This window comes from Emericellopsis cladophorae (assembly GCF_022114955.1).
Source record: "Emericellopsis cladophorae strain MUM 19.33 chromosome Unknown NODE_5_length_938552_cov_118_678949, whole genome shotgun sequence".
Taxonomy (NCBI): domain Eukaryota; kingdom Fungi; phylum Ascomycota; class Sordariomycetes; order Hypocreales; family Bionectriaceae; genus Emericellopsis; species Emericellopsis cladophorae.
The window spans coordinates 910,306-932,410 of record NW_026250930.1 but is presented as its reverse complement, the minus strand read 5'-3'; the positions used below and the strand labels follow the sequence as shown (position 1 = coordinate 932,410).

General features: G+C 55.9%; 9 protein-coding genes across 9 annotated transcripts; 5 read left to right on the top strand and 4 right to left on the bottom strand.

The window, feature by feature from the left end:
• Window positions 1-64: 64 nt before the first annotated feature.
• J7T54_004867 (Vacuolar ATP synthase subunit d) lies at window positions 65-1,304 on the top strand (the record flags this gene model as incomplete). Its single annotated transcript, XM_051503568.1, has 4 exons — window positions 65-96; window positions 149-237; window positions 284-1,173; window positions 1,221-1,304. 4 exons carry the CDS (start codon window positions 65-67, stop codon window positions 1,302-1,304), a joined length of 1,095 nt encoding a protein of 364 aa, XP_051365177.1.
• Window positions 1,305-1,519: 215 nt separating this feature from the next.
• On the bottom strand, window positions 1,520-2,571 carry J7T54_004866 (30S ribosomal protein-like protein; the record flags this gene model as incomplete). Its single annotated transcript, XM_051503567.1, has 2 exons — window positions 1,520-2,490; window positions 2,538-2,571. The coding sequence occupies 2 exons, from the start codon at window positions 2,569-2,571 to the stop codon at window positions 1,520-1,522; spliced, it is 1,005 nt and encodes a 334-aa protein (XP_051365176.1).
• Window positions 2,572-2,917: 346 nt separating this feature from the next.
• J7T54_004865 (40S ribosomal protein S0) lies at window positions 2,918-3,902 on the top strand (the record flags this gene model as incomplete). The annotated part of the gene is made up of 3 exons (XM_051503566.1): window positions 2,918-3,087; window positions 3,147-3,595; window positions 3,643-3,902. 3 exons carry the CDS (start codon window positions 2,918-2,920, stop codon window positions 3,900-3,902), a joined length of 879 nt encoding a protein of 292 aa, XP_051365175.1.
• Window positions 3,903-7,041: 3,139 nt separating this feature from the next.
• Window positions 7,042-12,460, top strand: J7T54_004864 (Guanine nucleotide exchange factor-like protein; the record flags this gene model as incomplete). Its single annotated transcript, XM_051503565.1, has 3 exons — window positions 7,042-7,059; window positions 7,312-7,442; window positions 7,516-12,460. The coding sequence occupies 3 exons, from the start codon at window positions 7,042-7,044 to the stop codon at window positions 12,458-12,460; spliced, it is 5,094 nt and encodes a 1,697-aa protein (XP_051365174.1).
• Window positions 12,461-13,077: 617 nt separating this feature from the next.
• Window positions 13,078-15,593, bottom strand: J7T54_004863 (uncharacterized protein; the record flags this gene model as incomplete). Its single annotated transcript, XM_051503563.1, has 3 exons — window positions 13,078-13,401; window positions 13,461-15,333; window positions 15,388-15,593. The coding sequence occupies 3 exons, from the start codon at window positions 15,591-15,593 to the stop codon at window positions 13,078-13,080; spliced, it is 2,403 nt and encodes an 800-aa protein (XP_051365173.1).
• Window positions 15,594-16,050: 457 nt separating this feature from the next.
• On the top strand, window positions 16,051-17,134 carry J7T54_004862 (uncharacterized protein; the record flags this gene model as incomplete). Its single annotated transcript, XM_051503562.1, has 3 exons — window positions 16,051-16,058; window positions 16,110-16,876; window positions 16,995-17,134. 3 exons carry the CDS (start codon window positions 16,051-16,053, stop codon window positions 17,132-17,134), a joined length of 915 nt encoding a protein of 304 aa, XP_051365172.1.
• Window positions 17,135-17,162: 28 nt separating this feature from the next.
• Window positions 17,163-17,750, bottom strand: J7T54_004861 (uncharacterized protein; the record flags this gene model as incomplete). Its single annotated transcript, XM_051503561.1, has 1 exon — window positions 17,163-17,750. The coding sequence occupies one exon, from the start codon at window positions 17,748-17,750 to the stop codon at window positions 17,163-17,165; it is 588 nt and encodes a 195-aa protein (XP_051365171.1).
• Window positions 17,751-18,429: 679 nt separating this feature from the next.
• J7T54_004860 (uncharacterized protein) lies at window positions 18,430-18,969 on the top strand (the record flags this gene model as incomplete). Its single annotated transcript, XM_051503560.1, has 1 exon — window positions 18,430-18,969. One exon carries the CDS (start codon window positions 18,430-18,432, stop codon window positions 18,967-18,969), a length of 540 nt encoding a protein of 179 aa, XP_051365170.1.
• A 1,173-nt stretch (window positions 18,970-20,142) lies between these two features.
• Window positions 20,143-20,824, bottom strand: J7T54_004859 (uncharacterized protein; the record flags this gene model as incomplete). The annotated part of the gene is made up of 3 exons (XM_051503559.1): window positions 20,143-20,224; window positions 20,284-20,436; window positions 20,544-20,824. The coding sequence occupies 3 exons, from the start codon at window positions 20,822-20,824 to the stop codon at window positions 20,143-20,145; spliced, it is 516 nt and encodes a 171-aa protein (XP_051365169.1).
• Window positions 20,825-22,105: the final 1,281 nt, after the last annotated feature.

The window sequence follows — 22,105 nt, the reverse complement described above, 5'->3', positions numbered from 1 at the left end:
CGGCCATCTCAAGGTTCCTGTACATCACTTTGTGAATTGAACTGGTGCCTTTTTGGAAACGAAAATGGAAGGTCTTTTGTACAATGTCAACAATGGGTACGTTCCGTTCCGTGGTCTTCCTTGCATCGCAGGCACTAACATCAAGTAGCTACGTCGAGGGCATTGTGCGCGGTTACCGCAACAGCCTCCTCACTGGTCCAGCCTACAACAACTTGACGCAGTGCGAGACCATTGATGGTACGTTTGACGATGCCCTCTCGAGGACACGGGCTGACCGCTCCAGATCTTAAGCTCCAACTTGGCCCTGCGTATGGCGACTTCCTGGCCTCCCTACCACCGAACCCTTCGACATCGAGCCTCGCATCCAAGACTACTGATAAACTTATCTCCGAGTTTCGATACGTTCGTGCCAATGCCGTCGGCTCGCTTGCGACTTTTATGGACTACGTCACCTACGGGTACATGATTGACAACGTCGCGCTTCTCATCACTGGCACACTTCACGAAAGAGACACACGCGAACTCCTCGAGCGATGCCACCCCCTCGGCTGGTTCGAGACCATGCCTGTTCTCTGCGTTGCGACCAACATTGAGGAGCTCTACAACAGCGTGCTGATCGAGACACCTTTGGCGCCGTACTTCAAGGGCAGTCTGAGCCACCAGGATCTCGACGAGCTCAATATTGAGATTGTGCGCAACACCCTCTACAAGAACTACCTGGAGGACTTCTATCAATTCGTCAACAGCCACCCTGAGATGGCTGGGACGCCGACGGCAGATGTCATGTCTGAGATGCTAGAGTTCGAGGCGGACCGCCGTGTCATCAATATCACACTCAATTCCTTTGGTACGGAACTGGCCAAGACAGAGCGTAAGAAGCTCTATCCCAACTTTGGAAAACTGTACCCTGAGGGCACGCTGATGCTTTCGCGGGCTGATGACGCCGAGGGTGTTCGCTTGGCCGTCGATGGCGTCCATGACTACAAGAGCTTCTTTGACGCAGTTTCGATTGGTGGCGGTGCGTCCGGACCCGGAAACATGGGCGGCGGCTCGACTGATGGCAAGTCTCTCGAGGACTTGTTCTACCAGAAGGAGATGGAGATTTCGAAGAATGCATTCACGAGGCAGTTCACACACTCCGTTGTCTACGCGTGGGTGAAACTGAGAGAGCAGGTGAGTGGTACGCACACTTGTGCTGACCGCAGGCTAACAATCACTAGGAAATCCGCAACATCACTTGGATCGCCGAGTGCATAGCGCAAAACCAGAAGGACAGGATCGGCAACTTTATTAGTGTCTTTTGATCTTGCAACATACCCCCCTAACCCTTTACACATCGTTTGCATCACGCTTTGTAGAAGTAGCGCATTGTCTCATTTAGTAATTGGAAGGAGATACAAATTCTCGGCGCAAAGGTGGACACAGCAAATATCCTGACACGGATAGACACCAGTCCCGGCTCCAGATGGCTTCGTATTGTACATAAAAAGGACAGGTATTCTACAAGGTTGTCGGGCCCTTAAATTCTCCCATATGTCGTGATCTGGCCCTTCCATGACGCTGGGGTCAAGCCAAGCTTGTCAAGCATGTTTGTCCACCGCTCACTGCCCCTTTCTTTGCGCTCCATGTACTTGAGCAGTTTCTGTCGCTTGTGGACCAGCATCTCCAGCGCCCGCTTGTTCTGGATATCCTTGTAGCCCCTGTTGGACTTTAGGACAGTGTCGAGACGCCTAATCCTCGCAGTGAGAAGTCCAATTTGCACCTCCGAGCTGCCGGTGTCTGGGCCGGCCCTCACCAGGGGTGGCTGGATGCTCAGGGGCCGCATAGCATCCCAGATCGAAGACAAGACACGGGCCTTCATGTTCGCTTCCTGTGGCGGCTCGGCGTTCTTCGGAAGCTTCTTCAAAGACTTGTCGGTCTTGTGTCGGCCAAACTCCTCGACTATGCGATGGACGTTGTGATAGTAACGATGCTTCTGGTTCGCATTCTCCATGGCCGTGATACGCTTCAACGCCTCAGAAGCCCGGTTGTGTTTCCTTTCGTGCTCAGCAAAGAGCTCCTCCGCATTCTCAGAATGGAACACGGTACCCTTCATGGCCGTCCCGTCCGCGACACTGTGGTGGATGGGCTTGTTCAGCACGTACGCATGCTGCATGACATCCTTGAGCTCGGCATCGGCGAGTCGAAAGTTGCGGCGCTCCGCCATCGACCGGCCCTTGCCAGCGCCGGCCGCAGCGGATTCGCCATTCTCGAGTGAATCGAGGAAGGCTGTCGTCCTGCCCCTGACCGGATCGTTGTCACCTTCAACTCGACGCTCCTGCCTAAGTTCCTCTTGGCGCTTCAAGTTGGCATTCTTGCGTTGCTGCGCCTGAGCCCAGGCATACGGGTGTTGCTTAGCCTTGCGCTTCTTCTCGCGCTGCGAAAGGTTTGCCGTCTGCGTGATGGGTAGGAAGTTGGGGACTGTCGGTTTCGTGACCGGGCGGAGGCATACTACCCTGGTTAGAAAGGTTTTCGAAAAGTCGTACTGGCATACATACAGTTTGCGCTCAGCGCTGGTATTCTGGGCGCCATGGCGGGCACCTCAATTGCTCGGAATGATACAATGTCGAAGCGATCGATCCATAAAATTTCCCAGCTCTGCACTGCAATCACGAGTCCGTTCCTACGAAGCCTTGACGCGTTGTCCAAAGAGGACTAGCTCGCTCATCACGTGCAGGTTGCAGAAAGTCGCAGGTCAGAGTACACTAGACCAGGTACGATCTAGCGCCATGAGGGCTCCCACTGGTGTCCCACGCACACCTTGCGCAAAAATCCAGACGGCATATCGCGAACTTTTTGAGTTCCCCTCCACGATCACCAGCAACCTCACTCCCTCCTCCCCACGACAACCGGTTCATCCACCACAACAACCGTCAACATGGCTCCCAACAACCTGCCCCCCGTCTTGGATGCCACCAGCAATGACATTGAGATGCTCCTCGCTTCCCAGGCTCACCTGGGCAGCAAGAACCTCCAGGTTCACATGGAGCCCTACCTCTGGAAGACTCGCCAGGATGGTGTCAACGTGATCAACATTGGCAAGACCTGGTATGTTCGGAGCCATGCGCCAGCTACTGGGCGACACAATTGCTGACTTTGAGATCCAGGGAGAAGATTGTCCTTGCCGCTCGCATCATCGTCTCCATCGAGAACCCTGCCGACGTTTGCGTTATCTCTGCCCGTCCCTACGGCCAGCGTGCTGTCCTCAAGTTCGCCGCCCACACCGGTTCTTCCCCCATCGCCGGTCGCTTCACCCCCGGTTCCTTCACCAACTACATCACCCGTTCGTTCAAGGAGCCCCGTCTGATCGTCGTTACCGACCCTCGCACCGACGCTCAGGCCATCAAGGAGGCCTCGTACGTCAACATCCCCGTCATCGCCCTCTGCGACACCGACTCGCCCACCGAGTACGTCGACGTTGCCATCCCCACAAACAACAAGGGCCGCAACGCCATCGGTACCATCTGGTGGCTCCTGGCCCGCGAGGTCCTGCGCCTCCGTGGTACCATCTACAACCGCGAGACCGCCTGGGACGTCATGCCCGATCTGTACTTCTGTATGTATTTCCCGGAAGAATGGCATGTATCTTTATTAACCGTGCAGACCGCGACCCTGAGGCCGAGGCTGAGGAGAAGGTCGAGGAGGAGAAGCTCCCCGGTGTTGAGGAAGAGGGTGCCGCCGCCATCGAGTCCGGCTTCCAGCAGGCCGGTGCCGACTGGGAGGCTCCCGCCCCCGGCTTCGCTGGTGCCCCCGCTACTGGCAACTGGGACGGCGCTGCCGGCGCTGGTGTTGAGGACTGGGCCGCTGCCGGCCAGCCCGCCACCGAGTGGTCCAACGAGGCCGCTAAGGAGACCCAGTGGTAGGGTGTCCAAGCTCCCGAGACCGCCCCGTCCTCTGACGAGGAGAACGTTGCTCCTCCGGATGGGGAGGAGCCCGTGTACGACACCCGGTAGTCATGATACACTCTTTGCCAGGGACTGTGGCCGCTACGACGAGACGCAAGAAACGAAGCTTGCTGCTACATGGAGTTGGGCTCGGATCAGGTTCTACATCAAAAGCAAAAAATATCTCTTCTTTGTACTCCTCAGGGAAACATGTGTGCCGGGCTGTATTCGCGCGGTTGGTGGCACTAATGAGGGAAAGATACTCATCCCTTTTCCGACTTATGTTTTGGAAGAGGATGGTGAGGGAAAGCCCTGTGCGGCCAATGGGATGGACTTGACCGTTATCTCACTAATGTTTCCTGGTACAATACTTGACCAACTTGATGCGTCTCGTCCCTTCTGACTGTGCATGAGCGCTCGCTGCGTGTAATGTAGTTTATGAAACTGAATAGTACGTGTCTCCTCTGACCATTTGACCGACAGCCCCAATTGTCGCCTGGTGGAATCAGATGTGGTCGAGTCTCAAGGGATCAGAAGAATTGTAGGCCAGCACCAATAAATAACGGCACACGCCCAACGCTCTCAGCACGTAACGACGGTTCGTGGATCTCTCACCAGGAGTGATCTCATTGCTGCTCTCACCCCAATTGTAAAGCCAGCGAGTAAGACTGTAGCACAACTGAATATATGCTGCAAGTTTTGAGCCATGCAGGCGATTTATTGCTTTCTTATGCAGTCGTTTTGGCGACCTGCTTCACATTCGTACGTCATTCAAGACGGCGGCGTCAGTGGCTGACTTGAACCGGTTGAGTAACGAGTCTGTGCGCATGAGTCGCAGTCACACCTTCAGGAGAGACTTGTCGCAGGAGGCCCAGACGACAGCTGTCTGCAATTTCTGATAAGTACAAATTACAGTACGACGCTAGGTCCGTCTCTCTGGCATGATGTATCCGTGAGGTACGGAGTACTTTAGCTCATTCAGCCCACGTGCTGATGCCGCAATGCTAGTGATCGAAGGAGCCGCACCGTGCCCATCGCCGCATCGGACACCGTACTTTGGGCCTGCGTGCTGCATAAATACATACCGTCCGGCGACAAGGATGGTCACGATGGCCGCAGTGCGCCCAATGAGCTGCCAGACGTACGGTTCGAGGCGCGCAAAGAGGGGAGATGGGTTCCGCGACTGCAGTCTGCAGCATGCATCACACCAGGATTCCTTCTTCTAACTCTTCTTCTTCTGACTCTTCTCTCTTAACCCGCCCCTTTGCGTTGTTATCTCGCGAGGTTCTGGAGCTGATGAGCAGCGCTCTTGTCCCCCGTCACTGCGGTTGCAGTGTTAATAAGAGGGCGTGGGCTGGTCATTAGTAGAAGTTCAGTGGGGATGACTTCAGTTGATGAGCAGGGATGAACCGACCGACCACTCGGAAGTAGGCCAGGTGCACAGTGCGCGCTGACATGTCGTTCCTTGCGATCCCTCACGGATGGCTCTCACAGACTCCAGTCGGACTGAGAAGCCGTGAACCAACAACCTGCTTCAGGATGCAGTCTGGAGTGTCTCCAGGTCATCCTTGGAGTCCAAGATCATAACATTGCCTTCTGGGCGGCATGGACTCTCAGTCCATCATCTCCTGAAGCGGGAGGCTGGTCGACAACGCTTCGCTGACTTGCCATAGGGTCTCGCGTGCGCAGCCTCGTGTCTAACTCATCAATAAACTTTGCATTCGACATAGCAATTCGAGTAGCCATGTTGCTTAGCATGGGCAGATCCCCTATCGAGAACCTCCTGGAAGTCGCAGGTGCTGTCGATGATGACGCTCAAGCCCTGCTTCATAAAATGTCCTGGGCGAGTATCCACTGTAGGTCATTGCCGAGTTTCGCAGCATGATCAAAGCCTAGAGCGGGTTCGAGCAGGGTAGACCTGAGAACATCATGCTCGATGATCACGCCGTTAATGCCGTTTCTGAGCAGCCTCGCTACAGTGCTCTTCCCAGAACCTGGCGCGCCGGACGCATGTGCCGGATGGACACCTCCTTGTTGCCGTCTTGCGTGTTCCAATTCTGGCGTCTGCAACAGGCCCAAATGATTGTTTGCCAGGTAAGTAGCCGGAAAAAGATATCACGATGGACAGGAGGGTTTCCGAAAGTAATCAATTTTGCCGTGAAATCAAGTTACACCTCATTGATTGCAAGTGATCACAATGAACCGAGTGCCTGGGACCGGCCACAGGCCCTTAAGGGGAATGACAGGATTGTGTCACCGACGCTGTGCCTGGGCCTAGACGCGTTGACGCAGGAACGCGCAAAGGATCGCCCAGGCAGACACTGAAACCGGGGCGAAGAGTTAACACAATGATGTATGCGTATGATCTCGGGACCCAACTGGCCGGCAATTCAATGTTTGACACTTTACCTTAGGTCTTGCGGCTCTTGCGTGGCCCGGCGCAGTGAGCCAAATCTGGGCGGGGACAATCAATACTTGTACAGTGCGTAGAGATGACTGGACGACGCGAACCGTGGTCAAGCCTAAACTGGCCTCCCCACCCACCGCAACACTGCAACCAACCAAGGAAGGCAAGCAAACACCCACCCATGGGCCATGATGGGCTGGCCGCCGCCAAAAACCGTGCGCGCCCGCCATGGCTCAGATTGTGCCTTTGCTGTTTGGTTCTGGTTTCCTCGGCCTCACGATTCCTTGAACGACTGGACTGCCAGAACACTCCGTGGACATGCATTAATCCTCGGCTGTCAACTACGCCCCCGAATGGCTTGACAACGTACGTGACTTTTCTCCTCCGAACCCTGATCAGTCCGCCAACTAGTTGTTGGACCCATTCCACCATCCACTCAAGTCTCAGCCCGCCCAGACTCCCAAGTTGGCCATCACAGACGTCACTCAGCCTTGGGATGACTACGTGTAGTCTAGCGCGTCTTGGTGGACGGTGATATGGGTTGAATGAGACACTTGTTTGTCTTGGAAACTCTTCTTGGACCCTTTGTGGCCGCTGTTTTGGGAGGACGACCGCGCGTATTAACTCAATGTCACGTGTAGACGCGAACCGAGCGAGCACCACGAGCTCACCTTAGCTACGACGGTCGTGACGCCGTCGCGAGTGGAGGATATGGACGTGGACGAGCAGGTATGCCCAAATTTGCCCGCGGGCTCGAGTTGGGTCTCGGTGCCCACGGCGCGAACGAGTCCACGACGAAATCCTATATCACCAAAGCGATCGACCAAAGAGCTCAGGGCGCAGAGGCTATCACCCAAATCCCCTGCAGATGGTGCTGCTGGAAAGGACCATTCCCCATTGAAGGCCTCGAAATCATTACGAAACGCAGCATCTGCCAGACCTCTGCTCCCCCTTTCAGAGCGCAGACCACACGAAGACAAGACGCTCCACAAGGTCAAGCGGGACGCCGAAGTTGACAACTGGGAGATCGCCCCCGATGGAAGCTCTGCAGGTCGAAGCGGACGCCATTTCGCGGTCGCCAACGTAGGGAATAATGGGAGGATATTTCTCAAGTATGCAAACTGTTTCGGGGTCCACGTGGAAACCCTGTGAGATCGCAGCGTCCGGTCTGCTAACACATTCCAGGCCCACGGTCAGACCGGCACACGAAAGATATCCTCAGCCCAAGTTCACATTCCCCGTCACCCCACCGGGGACCGCGGGGCTTGATACTTTCAGCAACGCTCGTAGTGCTTTAGATGTCGACAGCGACCTTCATCAAAGCCAATGGACGCCGACGCCTCGACCTTCCCCCGCGATGGACGGGCCATTGGATATGCCTTTGTCCAAGCCGGATACACGCCCAATTCGACATCGGAGAGCGCTGTCTGACAGCACCATCCACGAATTCACCCCCAATGAGTCTGATGCCGGGGCCTTCCGGATAGTCATATCCAAGCCTGGTGACCCGTCAAGGCCAAAGACCACCGAAGAGTCTAACGGTAAGGCGCTGCCCCATCTCGAGATCGCCATACCCTCTTGGCGGATTGGCACACCAAGATTCACAGCAACCGGCACACCTCTGATCCGGGGCTCCTCATATGCCCCTTCCTTCGCGCAAAGCGGCCCACAGAGTGACGAACCTCAGAGCGCGCGGGCATCAGTCTTCGACCGCTCATATAGTGATGTCAACTTCCCTCTACCGCCCCTTGGCCCCAGGAGACCAAGCACTCTGCAAATACCACAAGCTCAATTCTCGCGCCAAACGACACGCCGTTCAACAGGCCTCGTGCCGCCTAAGGCCTCTAACCCACTCCGTGCCACTTTCATGTCTGCTCGAACAGTCATCGATGCGCCAATGTACGATGAGCTGACCTTCAAACCGGCATGCGACGATCGGACGATTGTTCGCTACTCACCGACCTCTGGCGCCGTCACGGCTGCTACGCCACCCCGACTGGTGGCCGAGATAACATCGCCAAGCTTCCTCGATTACGAGCTGATTTCTGACTTTTTCTTGACATATCGCGCCTTCCTTGAACCTGACGCACTTGTCCGCATGCTTGTCGCTCGTCTGCGCTGGGCTGCTGCGCGGAACGATGGAACCGGCATGATTGTCCACGTCAGGGCGTTTGTTGCCTTGCGGCATTGGATATTGAACTATTTTATGGGTGATTTCGTTGTCGATTACGATCTTCGACGCCTGTTCTGCGAGCTGCTCAACGAACTCGTACATGATCTGTTACAGCAAGCCCCAACATACCAGGTGCAGCTGAAGACACTTGACGAGCTCAAGAAATGTTGGCGGAGAGTCTGCTCGCACTATTGGGATGGGCCCGAGTTCGATGATGGAGCTGCGATAGACTCCCCTATACTACCTGGTGGTGTGGCCGGGCACCGGGACTCCTCACTTGATCCCACCTTTTGGGAGCAGCGTTACACAGCGCCGCCCCAGTCTACGAGGCTCATGCCTGTTTCAGAGAATGCAGCGTCGGATTTTCGGCCTGAGTTGTCTAGGCCTGGACACATTGGGGACTCGATTGTCATTGCGAGGCGTCCAACGACACCCGAGAACGCGCAGAGCACCACGCACGATCGCGACTTTGGACCCTGGTCGCCTCAGAGCCTGGCTAGTCTCGACATAATCTCCTGCTCCTTTCCGAACAAGTTCACCCGTGGTCCCCAACCACATGTGAATCACAGTCTGGGGGCCCATCCTGTGTCGACGAGCTCCGTGTATGACCAAAGCGGTCCTGTGGCTACTACACCCAGAGCGCTGGTAGGGAAAAGGGTCCGGCCGAATCACCAGCAGCATCAGCGCAGCAACAGCCTTCCAGAATCGCCTGCGGACAACGAGCCTTCCCATTTCACCTACAAAGACCATGACTTCACCATGGCTACTTCACACGCCGGCAGTCTTGTGCGTGGCGACATGATGCCCCCCGGCAAGGCGTTTGTCGAGGTAGCTCGCTGGGACTCTGGGCGGCACACCACTATCTTTGAGCACGAAGACTTTGATGAACGCTTGCTTATGCCTGACGCCCAAGCTGACGCCATGTCCAGTCGAGGAATGAAGAGGCTGCTCGGAAGTGTGCGTAGGGCTCTCAGTACTCGCGCGCCTGGCAATGGCATCTCGCCAGATCATCTCCCAATCAGGGCTGCGACCGCCAGCGCTACTAATCGCCTCCCTGGTACAGCCATTGTCCCCCAGAAGCCAATCAGCCGAGATGGCGCCAGGCCGCCGGTGCGGATCGACCTCCTCGGGGCTGAAGTAGCCCAAGACTTCAAGAGAGCGGTCAGGGAAGATGCTGCTGCGGAAGCCGAGAATCGTGATCATCGAATGGGACCGACCTTAGAGGAGGAAGAAGAGGAGGAGGAAGGGGAGGACAAGCCCATTTATCTAGGGTACTCTCCAGGTGACCTGGAAACCGGGCCACCCCAAAACCCACAGCAGCAACCACCACATCAGCTACCAAGGGAGTCTGTTTTGTCCTGTGGCAGTCAGTCGATCCTTATTGTGGATGACACCGTTTCGGCAACTGGTCGCTCGGATAATTACACGACGATTCCGCCGTCTGAAAGATCTATCGAAGACTTTGGTGACACACTCATGCCAAAGATGTCCAACATCACGCCTCCGATCACGCCTCCTGCTGGCCAGAGCGACATGGCGCGGCGTTCCTCACATGTCGTCAACCACAACATGCGGACTGCCATGGCGCCAGATGTGCCGCTGCCTGCTGTGCCGGACTCTAGTTTGATGAAAGACCCTTCTTCTACTCCCGGATCGGAAGAAGGATGCTATCAGCCACCGAGCACTGTCAGGGCACGCAGCCATCGACTTCCACCTCTCAGCGGGGGAATGAGTAAGATTCACCGTCGGGATCAGTCGAGTAAAACCCACCAGTCACTCAACTCTGTCCTGCACCACCGCAACGGATCCCTCAGCAGCGACATCATACCCACTTCGCACATTCGTAGCTTTGACGCCACCAGCTATACACGATACTCAGTTGACGAAGATGAAGAAGAGCCGGATGTTCCCGTGCCGAAGCCTTTGCGCATGCTTCGCAGACGACCAGGGGGCGACCTACGAGCTGCAACCAACGTGGATGACTTGGACAAGCGTATGCTCAGGCGGTCAAGGTCACTTGGTTCAATCACGGCCCTGTCTGAGTCGTTTTGTGGTTCCATTGGCAACCGCAACAGACCTAGGTCAGCCGAACGAGTGGGGTCCGTCAAGAGCAGCGAGTATCCCATCCGAACGCAGGTCTTCTCTGTTGGGCAGCTAGCAGACAACCCGAGAAAACGACAGGTCTCGCTCTGCAGTACGCGCTCCTCGAAGCCGCCAATGCGATCTTCGTTTGAGGCGGACGCCAAGAAACTCGCTGAAATCCCAGACGATGAAGACGATGGCGGTGTTGAGTCTGCCCTGGCAAAGCTAGAGGGTAAATTCGAGAAGCGGCTTACCCCACCGAAGCTGTCCATGGATCTCTCAGATCGCGACGATGCGCTGTCTGAGACCAGCAGTGTTGACTTTAGCGAAACATGGACCGACATCCACCGTCAAGCATCCACGGCTGAGGAAGAACAGTCGGGGACGCCACCACCAGGTCTCCGGCCCAGGAATCGACGCTTGGACTTGCCTGCTGCGGCTGCAGAGGTGAACCGTCAGTCGTTCTTGTCAGATGCCACCAGGGAATCATATCTGTCTGTCCCACTTCTAGATCGTGGTCTGACGGACGACGACGGGCAGAGTGAGCGCACAACACGGAACTGGACGGATCGCTCTATATTGCAAGACGAAGACGACGCCTCCCCGTTGGCCATAGTCGCCTCACCCGATGGCTCTCACTTATCATTTGAATTTATTCAGCAGACAGAGGCCGCAATGGAGAGTAAGACAGCCCTTTCACTTCCTCCCCGCAACAGCACGGGAGATGAGACGTTCCTCGACAGCGATCTCTCTTCAGAAATCTCAGAGGAATATACACCAAAGAAACAGCCGGGCCTTCACCATGCGTCTTCACCGACGAGAGGGTTTCCAGCGCACCCGCTGGGGGAAAGGAACATAGCTACTCAAGGAGGTTTATCTTCACCGAGCAATACTGGCGACGGCAGCATGGAAGAACCGCCACATGACAATGGCAGCCGCGCATCAGCACAGCGAGATCTGACTCTGAAGCCATTGCCTCCGACTCCAGATGCTACCCCGGGCATTGCGATGGGACCAAGGTCACCGTTCGATCAGATCGGCACGGATCACCCTCCATTCGACGCATCGGGACAGGAGGCTGATGCTTGCCGGAAGTACTCTGTTCACTTGCCGTTCATCTTAGCCTTCGATTCGGACACTTTGGCGCAGCAATTCACGCTGATCGAAAAGGATGCGCTTAACGAAATTGACTGGAAGGAGCTCGTGGACATGGACTGGAAAAACGCTGCAAATGACAACCCCAGCTCCTGGGTTGAGTTTCTCCGCAACACGGATGCCCAGGGCGTTCAGGTTGTCATTGCCCGGTTCAACCTCATGGTCAAGTGGGCGGTCTCTGAGATTGTCCTGACTCAACACATTGAGGAGCGAGCCCGTTGTCTAATCAAGTATATCCATATCGCTGCGCATTGCCGCCGGTATCGCAACTTTGCGACTCTTGCACAGCTGACGATCGCGCTGTCAAGCAACGAAGTCTCCCGCCTGGCTCGGACATGGGAGCTCGTGCCCCCTTCCGATCTCCAGACTCTGAAGGATTTGGAAGCTCTGGTCACGCCCACACGCAACTTCTTTGACCTCCGCGCCGAGATGGAGTCGGGCCCCAACATTGGGTGCATCCCGTTTGTGGTGATCTATACGCGAGATTTGATCTACAATGCTCAGAGGCCATCGGAAATTGCCAGTTCGCCTACCACGCCCCCTCTCGTGAACTTTGAGCGATGCCGTATCAGCGCCGGAGTCGTCAAGACTCTGCTGCGACTGCTCGAGGCAAGCACCTACTACGACTTCCATCCAATCGAGGGCGTCACCGAGAGATGTCTCTGGATCGGCGCCTTGACAGAAGAAGAAATCAGGCGACACTCCGGCAACCTGGAATAAACTTCTCAGTATATACCGATTCGGAGGCTACACTGGCCCACCAGAAAAGCCGATACCCATCGTTCGACAGATTTCATATTTGTACTTTTGACCGCAGCACGGCATACATGCATACACAACAACACATCATACATACATACACATGGATTAAATCCTACCATTACGACAGTCCCGATTAACGACCAAGCGAGGCGCGCGATACATCGATTTTGGGCGTCGGTCTGCTGCCGACGACACAGCACACTCGTTCTTAATATTCATATTGTCTACTGTAGGATGGAGACAGGACACGCACTACATTGGAAAGGACACATGTTCTCAGCGGCGGCTATACCAGCAACAACATATTTCCTCAGTCAGAGTCTCTTCTTTTATATGTTTTAGAGATACCTAGGGCTTATGCTGGCGAGGTGCAATTGGCTTAAATACACTTTCTCGAGCTGCAGGATTTACAGCCTATTTGCACAATACAGCTGCTGCGACCTGATGCTGCTCATGTGGATTGGCTGTCTTCTGCATCACACTTTCCCAAATAGACCCGGAGACGTTTCAGCCATGAGCATGTCACTTGGCTTCCTATTCATGAACGTTCTATACGGAAAAATACGTCTTGTACTCTATTCAATATAACCGACGAGAAGCTCCGTAAACATGAGTGGCATCTCATTTGCCGGAGCCATCTGCGCCTCAAAAGCACACTCGAGTACCGTCTTGATACCAACGTTGACACGATCAGTCCCGGTCTGTCGCTCGATAGCGCCCAGCGTGGTGTCGATGTCGTCTGACGAGAAGGGCACGGGGGATTCGGTGAGTACGGCACCGAGTTCGCGGAGGTTGCCGACGGCGGGCACGGCCGTGTGCTTCCTGAATGTGCGGTCGACCTCGAGCATCTTCAGAGCAGAAATGTTTGACGTCGTGGCGAATACCAAAAGGCGGTGTTTCTAAAAAGGAGTAAAATATTAGCATGTGATACTTGGTAAGGGTATGGCTCAACATGTACCTCTGAGCCAGGCTGGTCAATGAGAGCTTGCATCGGCTCCAGGATGGTGGTAGAGAATCGGGGACCAATGGGGTTCCAGCCGATAAGCTTCTCGACCTTGTCGAGAATGACGATGCTAAAGGGCGACTTCGCTGCGTCGGCAAAGACCTTGCGGATGTAGTCGCTTCGGGCGAATTCGTCCCTCTGGCTGGCCAGGTGCGCGGGCGTGATGATCTTGATGAAGGGGCAGCCCGACTGCTGCGCCACAAAGGCCGCCAGTGCAGTCTTTCCTGAGCCGTCTGGACCGTGGAAGAGAACAGAGTGGCCGAATTGATGTTGCGACGTCGCGACCATGTCGATGACGCGAGCCATGCTCTCAATGGTGGTGCCGACATGCGGGCTGTAGCGGATGATGCCCCTGCGGACAGCTTCGTCGAGATCATTCTCCGAGACACCGTAGGCGGGGCGGACTTCACGGAGAGCGTACTCGAAGGCATCGCGGTCGACCATGATGCTCTCGGGGTTGGCGGTGGGAACACCCTGCTCGCCCATGGGGGCGCTGCGTGACATGGCATATGACACGGCGCTGCGGACGAGACCGTTGAGCTCGGCACCAGAAAAGTTCTTGGTCTGCTCGGCAATCTCGTGCAAATTGACGTCGCCGCCCAGCATCTTGTTCTTGGACAGCGGGTTCGTGTGAATCTCTAAAATCTGGAGGCGGCCCTTCTCATCAGGAAGGGAGATCTCTAGGTGAACCTCGAGACGTCCGGGGCGTAACAGAGCGTCGTCGATCATGTCTTTTCGGTTGGTCATGCCGATTAGGAGGATATTCTCGAGTTTGTCGACACCATCGAGCTTGGACAGCAGCTGGTTGACGACACTGTCTCCAACACCAGTGCCACCACCGCCTCCCGAGCCACGTTGTTTGCAGACAGCATCCAACTCATCGAAGATGATGATGTGGAGGCCACTTTCGTCACCCTTTTCTTTGTACTCCTTCTCAGCGTCCGCAAACATCTTGCGAATGTTCTCCTCGGACTGGCCGACGTACTTGTTGAGGACTTCGGGACCGTTGATGACCTTGGGCGGGCGAGCGTTGAGCATCTTGCCGATCTGGCGGGCCATCAGGGTTTTACCAGTACCTGGAGGGCCGTACATGAGGATACCCTTGACGTGGGATATGCCCAGCTTGGAGATGGTTGCCTGTGGGAAGATACGAGAGAGGAAGGCACGGCGGAAGATGGTCGAGAACTCGTCGGCGAGACCACCAATGCCCATGTCCTGGAACTTGAAGTCGGGCGCGAGGATCGGGTTGGCCCTTGCGCGCGTCGAAGATGTGTTGAGTTTGAGAGGGGACTGACTATCGATTCTGAAGGCGACATCTGTGTTGGTGGTGAGAATGCCCCTTGACCATGGCTCCCTGGTGCGCTCCGCGCCTTCGGGGGCGGAACCGCCACTGAGGTCGACGAGGATGATGGACTTGACGGTGACGAGAAGAGGGATGTTGCCCCGGTCCATGATGATGCGCTGACCAGGAGCGAGAACCTGGCCATCGAATGTCTTGGTGAAATCTGCAATGAGATCAGACTCCTCGAAGGGAACATCTGTCCGCTTACTAGGCGAGGCAAATGTTACTTCGAGGTCCAGCGAGGATAGGTAGGCCTTTCCATCGCGTGCCGAGAACGGATCGTATACCTCACCAGTGAACTGGTCTCTCAGTGAGATGCCGCACCAGGTACGCTGGGGGTCAGAGAGACTAATAGTCCCCGGTGGCAGAACGTCCAGAGGCCTCGCGGTCACCACAAATTCGCCCCTGGGTTGGCCGCCTCGAATGAGGACGTGGAAGTTCTGGTTAGGACGCTGCGTCGGAAAATCTCTGGGGTTGACGGCACAACTAAAGGAGTGTGAACCGGGGTGCGTGCTGCTGTTGGGGAAGACGGATGCTCACATGTTGCTGTAAATCAATTGCGACTGCAAGTTCTTGTCGTTCACCTTTGCGCACTGAAGGGTGACCTGGCGTCCAGGACCTCCGGGGCCGCCCTGACTGCCATGCTGGCCAGGGCCACCACCAGGATGACCTCCAGGATGGCCTCCAGGGCCAGGCCGTGGCTGGCCAGGGCCAGCCGGGCCGCCACGTTGCGGCATGAACGACATGATTGTGTCTGGTATGGCGGGAGAGACTCGCAAGTAAACTTCAAGACGCTTGTATAATGGCAGGGAAACGGGAACTGATGGACAAAGAATGTAGTCGGATGATGAATGAGCGAAGACGTGTTGTCCTGGATGATGCACGGCTATACGGAGTAATGTGGAGTGTTGAGGTGAGTGAGGTTACAGTACAGGCGAGGTGAGTTTCACCGCCACGTTCCAGCCACATCGACCTGTATCGAGCGGCGCAGAACTTGATGACATAAGAATGCACGTAGTGGGGCTGTTAGGCACCGTTTTGAGCCTACCTTGCTATTTATGCCCCGTTTACTGCTCATATAGCCCTCTGTTTGTACGTATCTAAAGCGTGCCCCACACTGTGGTTAGTGTCGGCTTGTTTCTCCTCTGCATCAGTTTCCATGTCTGGAGCGTGAACTAAGCTGTGGTTTCCAGGGCAGCGGTCATGCCTCTGTACGAGCCCGAGAACTCCCTTGCGCCATCCATCGGCTAACTACGCCGCAGCCATCTACTCGGCAAGAAATCATGGAACGTGTACAATGCCGACAACATCGCCCGCGTGCGCCGCGACGAGGCAGCAGCACAGGCAGCCGAGGAGGCCGAGGAGCAGCGCATGCAAGAAGTTGATGCGCAGAGACGCCTATCGATACTGCGAGGTGAGATACCGCCGCCACTGCCGGAAACGGAGGAGAAGCCGCCAGTGGTCGAGGCTGTCGAGAGGCGCGAAGCACGCGGAGGTCAGCGGAAGCGCAAAAGACCAGGCGAAGACGATACGGATTTCGAGCTACGTATAGCCAACGAGCGCTACGAGTCTAGACCCGACGAGGATGTCGACCTCAAGCACAAGACCAGCTCCGCGCCGATAACCGACCACGCAGGTCACATTGATCTCTTTGGCGATGAGCGGGCGAGAGGTCGGGCTGAAGGCAATGAGGAGGCTGAAAAAGAGGCCAAGAAGAAGAAGCAAGAGTTGGAGGACCAGTATACCATGCGCTTCGCGAATGCTGCGGGAAGGGATGGTGTGCAGAAGCCATGGTACTCCAATGCCGGTGACGGCGGTACAGACGCTCCCCCGAAGAACGTGTGGGGTAAAGACGACCCTCAACGTCGAGAGCGCGATGCTCAGCGTACAGTGTCGAATGACCCCCTCGCCATGATGAGGCTCGGGGCATCCAAGGCGCGTCAAGTGAACCAGGAGCGAAAGCGCGTGCAAGAGGAGCGAGACGCCGAGCTGCGACGATTGCGGCGAGAGCAAGAGCACGCCGAGAGGCGTCGCAGGCGGCGGCGAGAGAGAAATTCTAGGTCACTCTCGCCCAGCTCAGGAGACAGGCACCACGAAGGGCGTTCTCACAAGACGTCGCGTGATCATGACAGTAGTAGTAGGCACAGGAGACGTCACCATGACCGACAGCATCACCATCACCGGCGGCATAGGTCGCGCTCGCCGAGAGGAGGCTCAACTCGAGCGAGATCCAGAGAAAACGACGATGCCAGACGCCGTAGCAGTGGCTAGTTTGCACACGTTATAATAATCAGACTCGCTAACGGAACGGAACATCACGCCTCAGTCCAAGGCAATTGGATATCCACGGCCCTCATGTCGCTCTCGACCATCTGCACCAGCTCCTTTGCCTCGACTGCCTTCAGGGCTTCCAGTATCCTGGTGTATGTGGCCCCGCTGATGCCCTCCTTTCGATCACAGTACACGTCGATTCCTTCCTTTGTGAATACCGTGGGCGCAAACCACGTCACAGCCCACCTCTCCCCATCGGCCTCCTCGCCCCAGGCCAAGATCTCCCAGTGACTCCCCACAAAGAACAGCCAGCCTTTGCCCTTCCAATCCCAGCCTCCATCAGCGGCGCGTGTATCCACGCCCTCGACGCTCTTGCGCACGCCCTGCTTCTTGATGGGCTCATACTCGACCAGGTCGTCGATGCGCGGTGTCCCGTCTGGCTTTGGAGCGAGAGGCTTGTACGTGATCCTCACATTGCGGGCTGATCGCCACATGGAGAGGGTGGAATGGGTTACACACCAGGTGCGTGTGAGCCACTCTAGCGATGGGGTTGGCGTTGGGCCTTCAGGGCTGGTCTTCTCAGCATGATTGGGCGCGTACTTGGATGGCAAGTTGATGGTGACAGTAGCCATGATACGACTGTGAATGGGCTGGGGGCAGTCCTGGATGAGGTATGGGGTGTCGGGGATGAAAGGTGATGTGGGCGTAATGCACGATTGAGCATGCTTCAAGGGGACTTTATTGACTTCATTGACTTCTCATGCTTCTTCATGCCGCTCCAAGATCTTCGGAAGCTAGACTATCCGGAATTGGCACGGCAATGGGAGCAACCACTCAACTGTGCGAGGTTCTGGATAGCTATGACGCAGTCCAACTTTAGAATCAATAGCACATGTTAATCTCATGAAACCAGATTTTGGTTTGTTGAAGCAGTCTAGCATTCGTACATCCTTTTGTGACAGCGGCGTGCCTGAAGGTAAGCTTAGAAATACTGTACTCGACAAGGTCGCTAGCGCTGGTGAATAAAGTCTACCCGTCTATGGTTTAGTGCAGTGGATATACGCCTGTGCGAAAGTGCGAGCTGCATTTCTTACTCAACATTGGCACCACTCCTAATAGGGTTATTGTCTAGCCAGACACACTAGCGACTTTGTCGAGCGAGTACTGAGTACGGTAGAGCCTAATGGTCCATGCGTGATGTCACCTCAACCAATGGCATCGCTCCATTTTGCCGATCTCAAATTATCGATAAGCCGTGGACAGACTTCACTTCGTTTTCACTGTGAGGACATTATCAAACACCTCGTCACAATGGACGACCAGCTCGATGAAGCAGCCGTGGCGCAGATGATGGGCTTCTCCTCCTTCGGTGGCCCAGATCGCCCGCAGAAAAAGCGACGGTACAACCCTGGCGCGGACGCCCAAGTCTCCATCGCTAAGCCAGAGTCTTCCACGGGGTCCAACATGACACCGCTTGGAGCTCGGGAGGGGGGAGGAGGCTCTGCTCCTGCTCCTGATAATGCCTCGGGTGCAAAGGCAAATGATGATGAGATCAACCTCGATGACGAAGCCGACGAGGAACCACCCACGCCGGCACCATTACAGCAGCAGCCCATTCCCCAAGGCCTTCCGCAACGGCCATCCTTTGCAAGCAACCAAGGCAATTCAGGTGCTCACGGTATGATGCCTCAAAATGCATCGAGGGATGAGCAGAGAGTTTGGTACAAGGACTACTACGACCCGCGCTTCAACCAGAATCCATGGGACAAGCTGGAAAGGAATCTTGGCTTGCAGGCTCAAGGAACGTGGCTGCCACATAGCAGCTGTCATCCTGGAGAAGTCTCGACTTGAATAGGCCCTCAAATCGTGTTTGCTACACAAAGACGCACCACCCGACAATGGCTGACTTACCTTTTGCCGGGAACTGCTACAACTAGAGGCCACGCACCTTCGTGGTTCTTTACCGGCGGAATCTCTGATGAGACTTGAGTCCTTCCATCGCAGTCTCGGCACGCATGCAACACCAGTTTTGGAAGCAGTATTACCTGTATGGCATATGCCCAAAGTCCAGTCAGGGCAGCGAAAGGGTATCACGTGACCGCAACCCCAGCAGCACAGATGCCACTCGGTCTCTCCACGCCAACCTTGGCTGGAGCAGCCCGCTCACATGACAGAGCCACCTCACAGCAGTTGAGACTTGGTGCGGATCACGTTATCATTGGTTTTCAGCGGGCGTGGTGGACACAATGGCCCCGGCTCTGGGTCATCTCACGGTCACGATACGGTGGAGGGACAAGCGCACTACAAGACATGATGGAGTACCTTCAGAATGCCGTATACGTACTCTTATACACAAATTGAAGCAATACCGAACGCCGTATCCAGGACCGAGCACCCAATAAGAGACCTTCACTCCGATATCCACCCTCGATTCCCGAGCAGCCTGCGCCGAGCTGGCACTCCCACCCGGAGGCACACGCCTCTCCCATGCTCGCTTTTTTCCGCCCTGGGCCAACACTGTTGCTCTCCTCACGCCCCCCCTGGGCGCTGCCATGACCGTGCCCTCCCGTACCTGCAGCTGTCACACAGAGGAAGAGGGAGGCGTCTCTGTAGTGTCGCTCCGCTCCCTGTGGCTGTCTCATACTCCCCTTGGTCATCCAATCATGATTCGTAGACGCGCCTTGAAAACACACGCTTCGCTGAAAAGCACAAGGAAAAAAGGGTTCCTCACCCCCCCCACATCTCGCCGTTGCAAAAGCAGCATCCACGCGCGCGCCGTTAGCCTGACCCGGGCGGATGGTTCCTCACGTGGGATGCAAGATTGCCGCGCGCGTTTCCACTGGCCCCCCCATATTACCCCAGATCTTGCGTGCAGTACTCTCATACACTTTCGTTTTTCGGGGGTAGTAGATCTGTACCTGCATGATCCCCCCCCTCCCCCGACGCTGTGCAGGAACGACAAATTCTGTGCGAGAAAACTGCCCTTGCAGCATCTCTCAACGACGACTCTGGCACCGAACCCCTTTAGTACTCGGGGGAAGGATGCCTGGCGCGCGCCTTGGCGTACTCCTTAGGGTGCTTGCGCGCAGCTTTGCTCTGAAGCGAACTGGACGGACGCACGAGTCAGTGACATGTCCCTCTGGGCGTGGAAGCGCGAATACTCACGAAACTTTCTTCTGCGTCCACTCAAGGTCGCCACGGACCTCGCGCGCGTCACGCATACCATCCTGGAAACGCTCGCGCGTCCTCGCCAGACGCGCCTGCGCTTGCTGCTGGAGCTCGAGGAGCTCGCGGTGTTTGGCGTTCAGCTTGCCGGATCTGTCTCCGTGTTAGACACTGAGACATAACGCAGATCAGTCCGCAAGGACAAGCCGAATGGGCTCTCCTTGCGGATTGAGTGAATGAGGAGGAGGACAACAACTCACGATTGAGCCTGGACAGCCATGCTGCGGTCCAAGGGGATGGGGTTGAAGGCGTTGGCGTAGCGGTCTTGCATGTACTCCTGAAAGTCGACGCCGCTGGCGGACTGTGTGCTGTCGTAATCACTGGTGGAGGAGCCGGTCATGTAGCCTGCCGAAGTGGCGGAGTAGACAGACGGGACGGCCGAGCCGTGATGGCTCATGGTCTCTTCGTCACAGTCCATGGAAGAGGTAGGGTATTGGCTGTAGGCAGGGTACTGGTGGCCCTTGCTAGTGGACGCGGGCATGGTGTATGATGTGGTGTAGTAGGGGCCAGACATGTTGTCGTCAGGAACAGCTGTGTGTGGACGTGGGTCACAGGGTAATGGAGGTGGGCCGAGGAGAGAGAGGTAGCTTGGAATTGGGATTGGGATGGTGAGAAAGGAAGAGAAAGGGCTCTGGCTTTCCTCCATCAAGTTCACCCTTTTTATACTTTTTTCAAACACCCCAGAGGACACACACCTCAATCAGAAGAGTAGCAAGCCATGACTCTATTCGTTGACGGCCATGACCCCCGCTCGAGAAACGAGGCCGTGACGGTCTAATAGGCAAAGACAGGTTGGCTGGGGCGGCGGTGATGAGGTGATCGCGGCCGACGGCGTATGGTGGCGTGCGGGTGAGTCTACAATGTCAACCGAACAAGCAGCAGCCAGTACGGAGGAAAAAGGGGGACTAGACGCATTAGCCACGGCACCAGTAGAGTGGGAGCCAACGAAAAGAGAGAGTTTGGGAGGCTAAGAGGAATGATGCCTCTTTGTCGTTGGCGCTCAAGGGGGTGTGTGCGTGTCTTGACGATGGATCCCTTGACTCGGAGCCGCTCTGATAGAGCCGAAGGATAGCGTCGACATGGCCAAGGCTTCTGTGATTGGGGCCAGAGATACCAGGAGGGAAGCGGCAGAAGTAAAGGAATGGCCGAAGCCACCGAAGAAATTTGTCCCACCCGAAGAATAGGTTGGGGGCAGGATACCATAGAGCATCATCGGTTGGTGACAAGTAGGCCGTACGAACAGCAACAAGGTCAAAGTGTGGCTACACTGGTAGCATTGGCCAACAAGAACCGCATGAAGATTCGAGCGTTCCCCACAGGATCGAACCCGTTCCGAATTGGCCTATCGAAGGACGAGCGTCATGTTCGATGGCGGGAGGGAAGAGTACGTGCACGCCACTTGGGTGGGCGTGAAGCCGAGCAGAGCAGAAGCGCAACATCGACGCTAAGGTAAAAGGCAAAAGCAGCACTGGATTACGAGGCGTGTGGATGCTGTTCCACACGCCCTTGATGCTAGGTCGTGAGGCGGGTGGAGGGAGGGACGAAGCTCAGTTCGCAAGCAAGCAAGCAAGCTAGATAGACGAACAGACCAGGTTGAGGTTCGTCGTTGACGAAGAGCAAACCCACCGGCTGGGTACTCAGCCAGATGACAAGGGATTGGGCAGGACTGCATGGGAAAAGGGCAAGGCAGACAGACCAACGACGGAAGAGGACTGTCTGGACGATGATGGGTGTGCGGGATGCAATGCGCCTGCGAATGCAC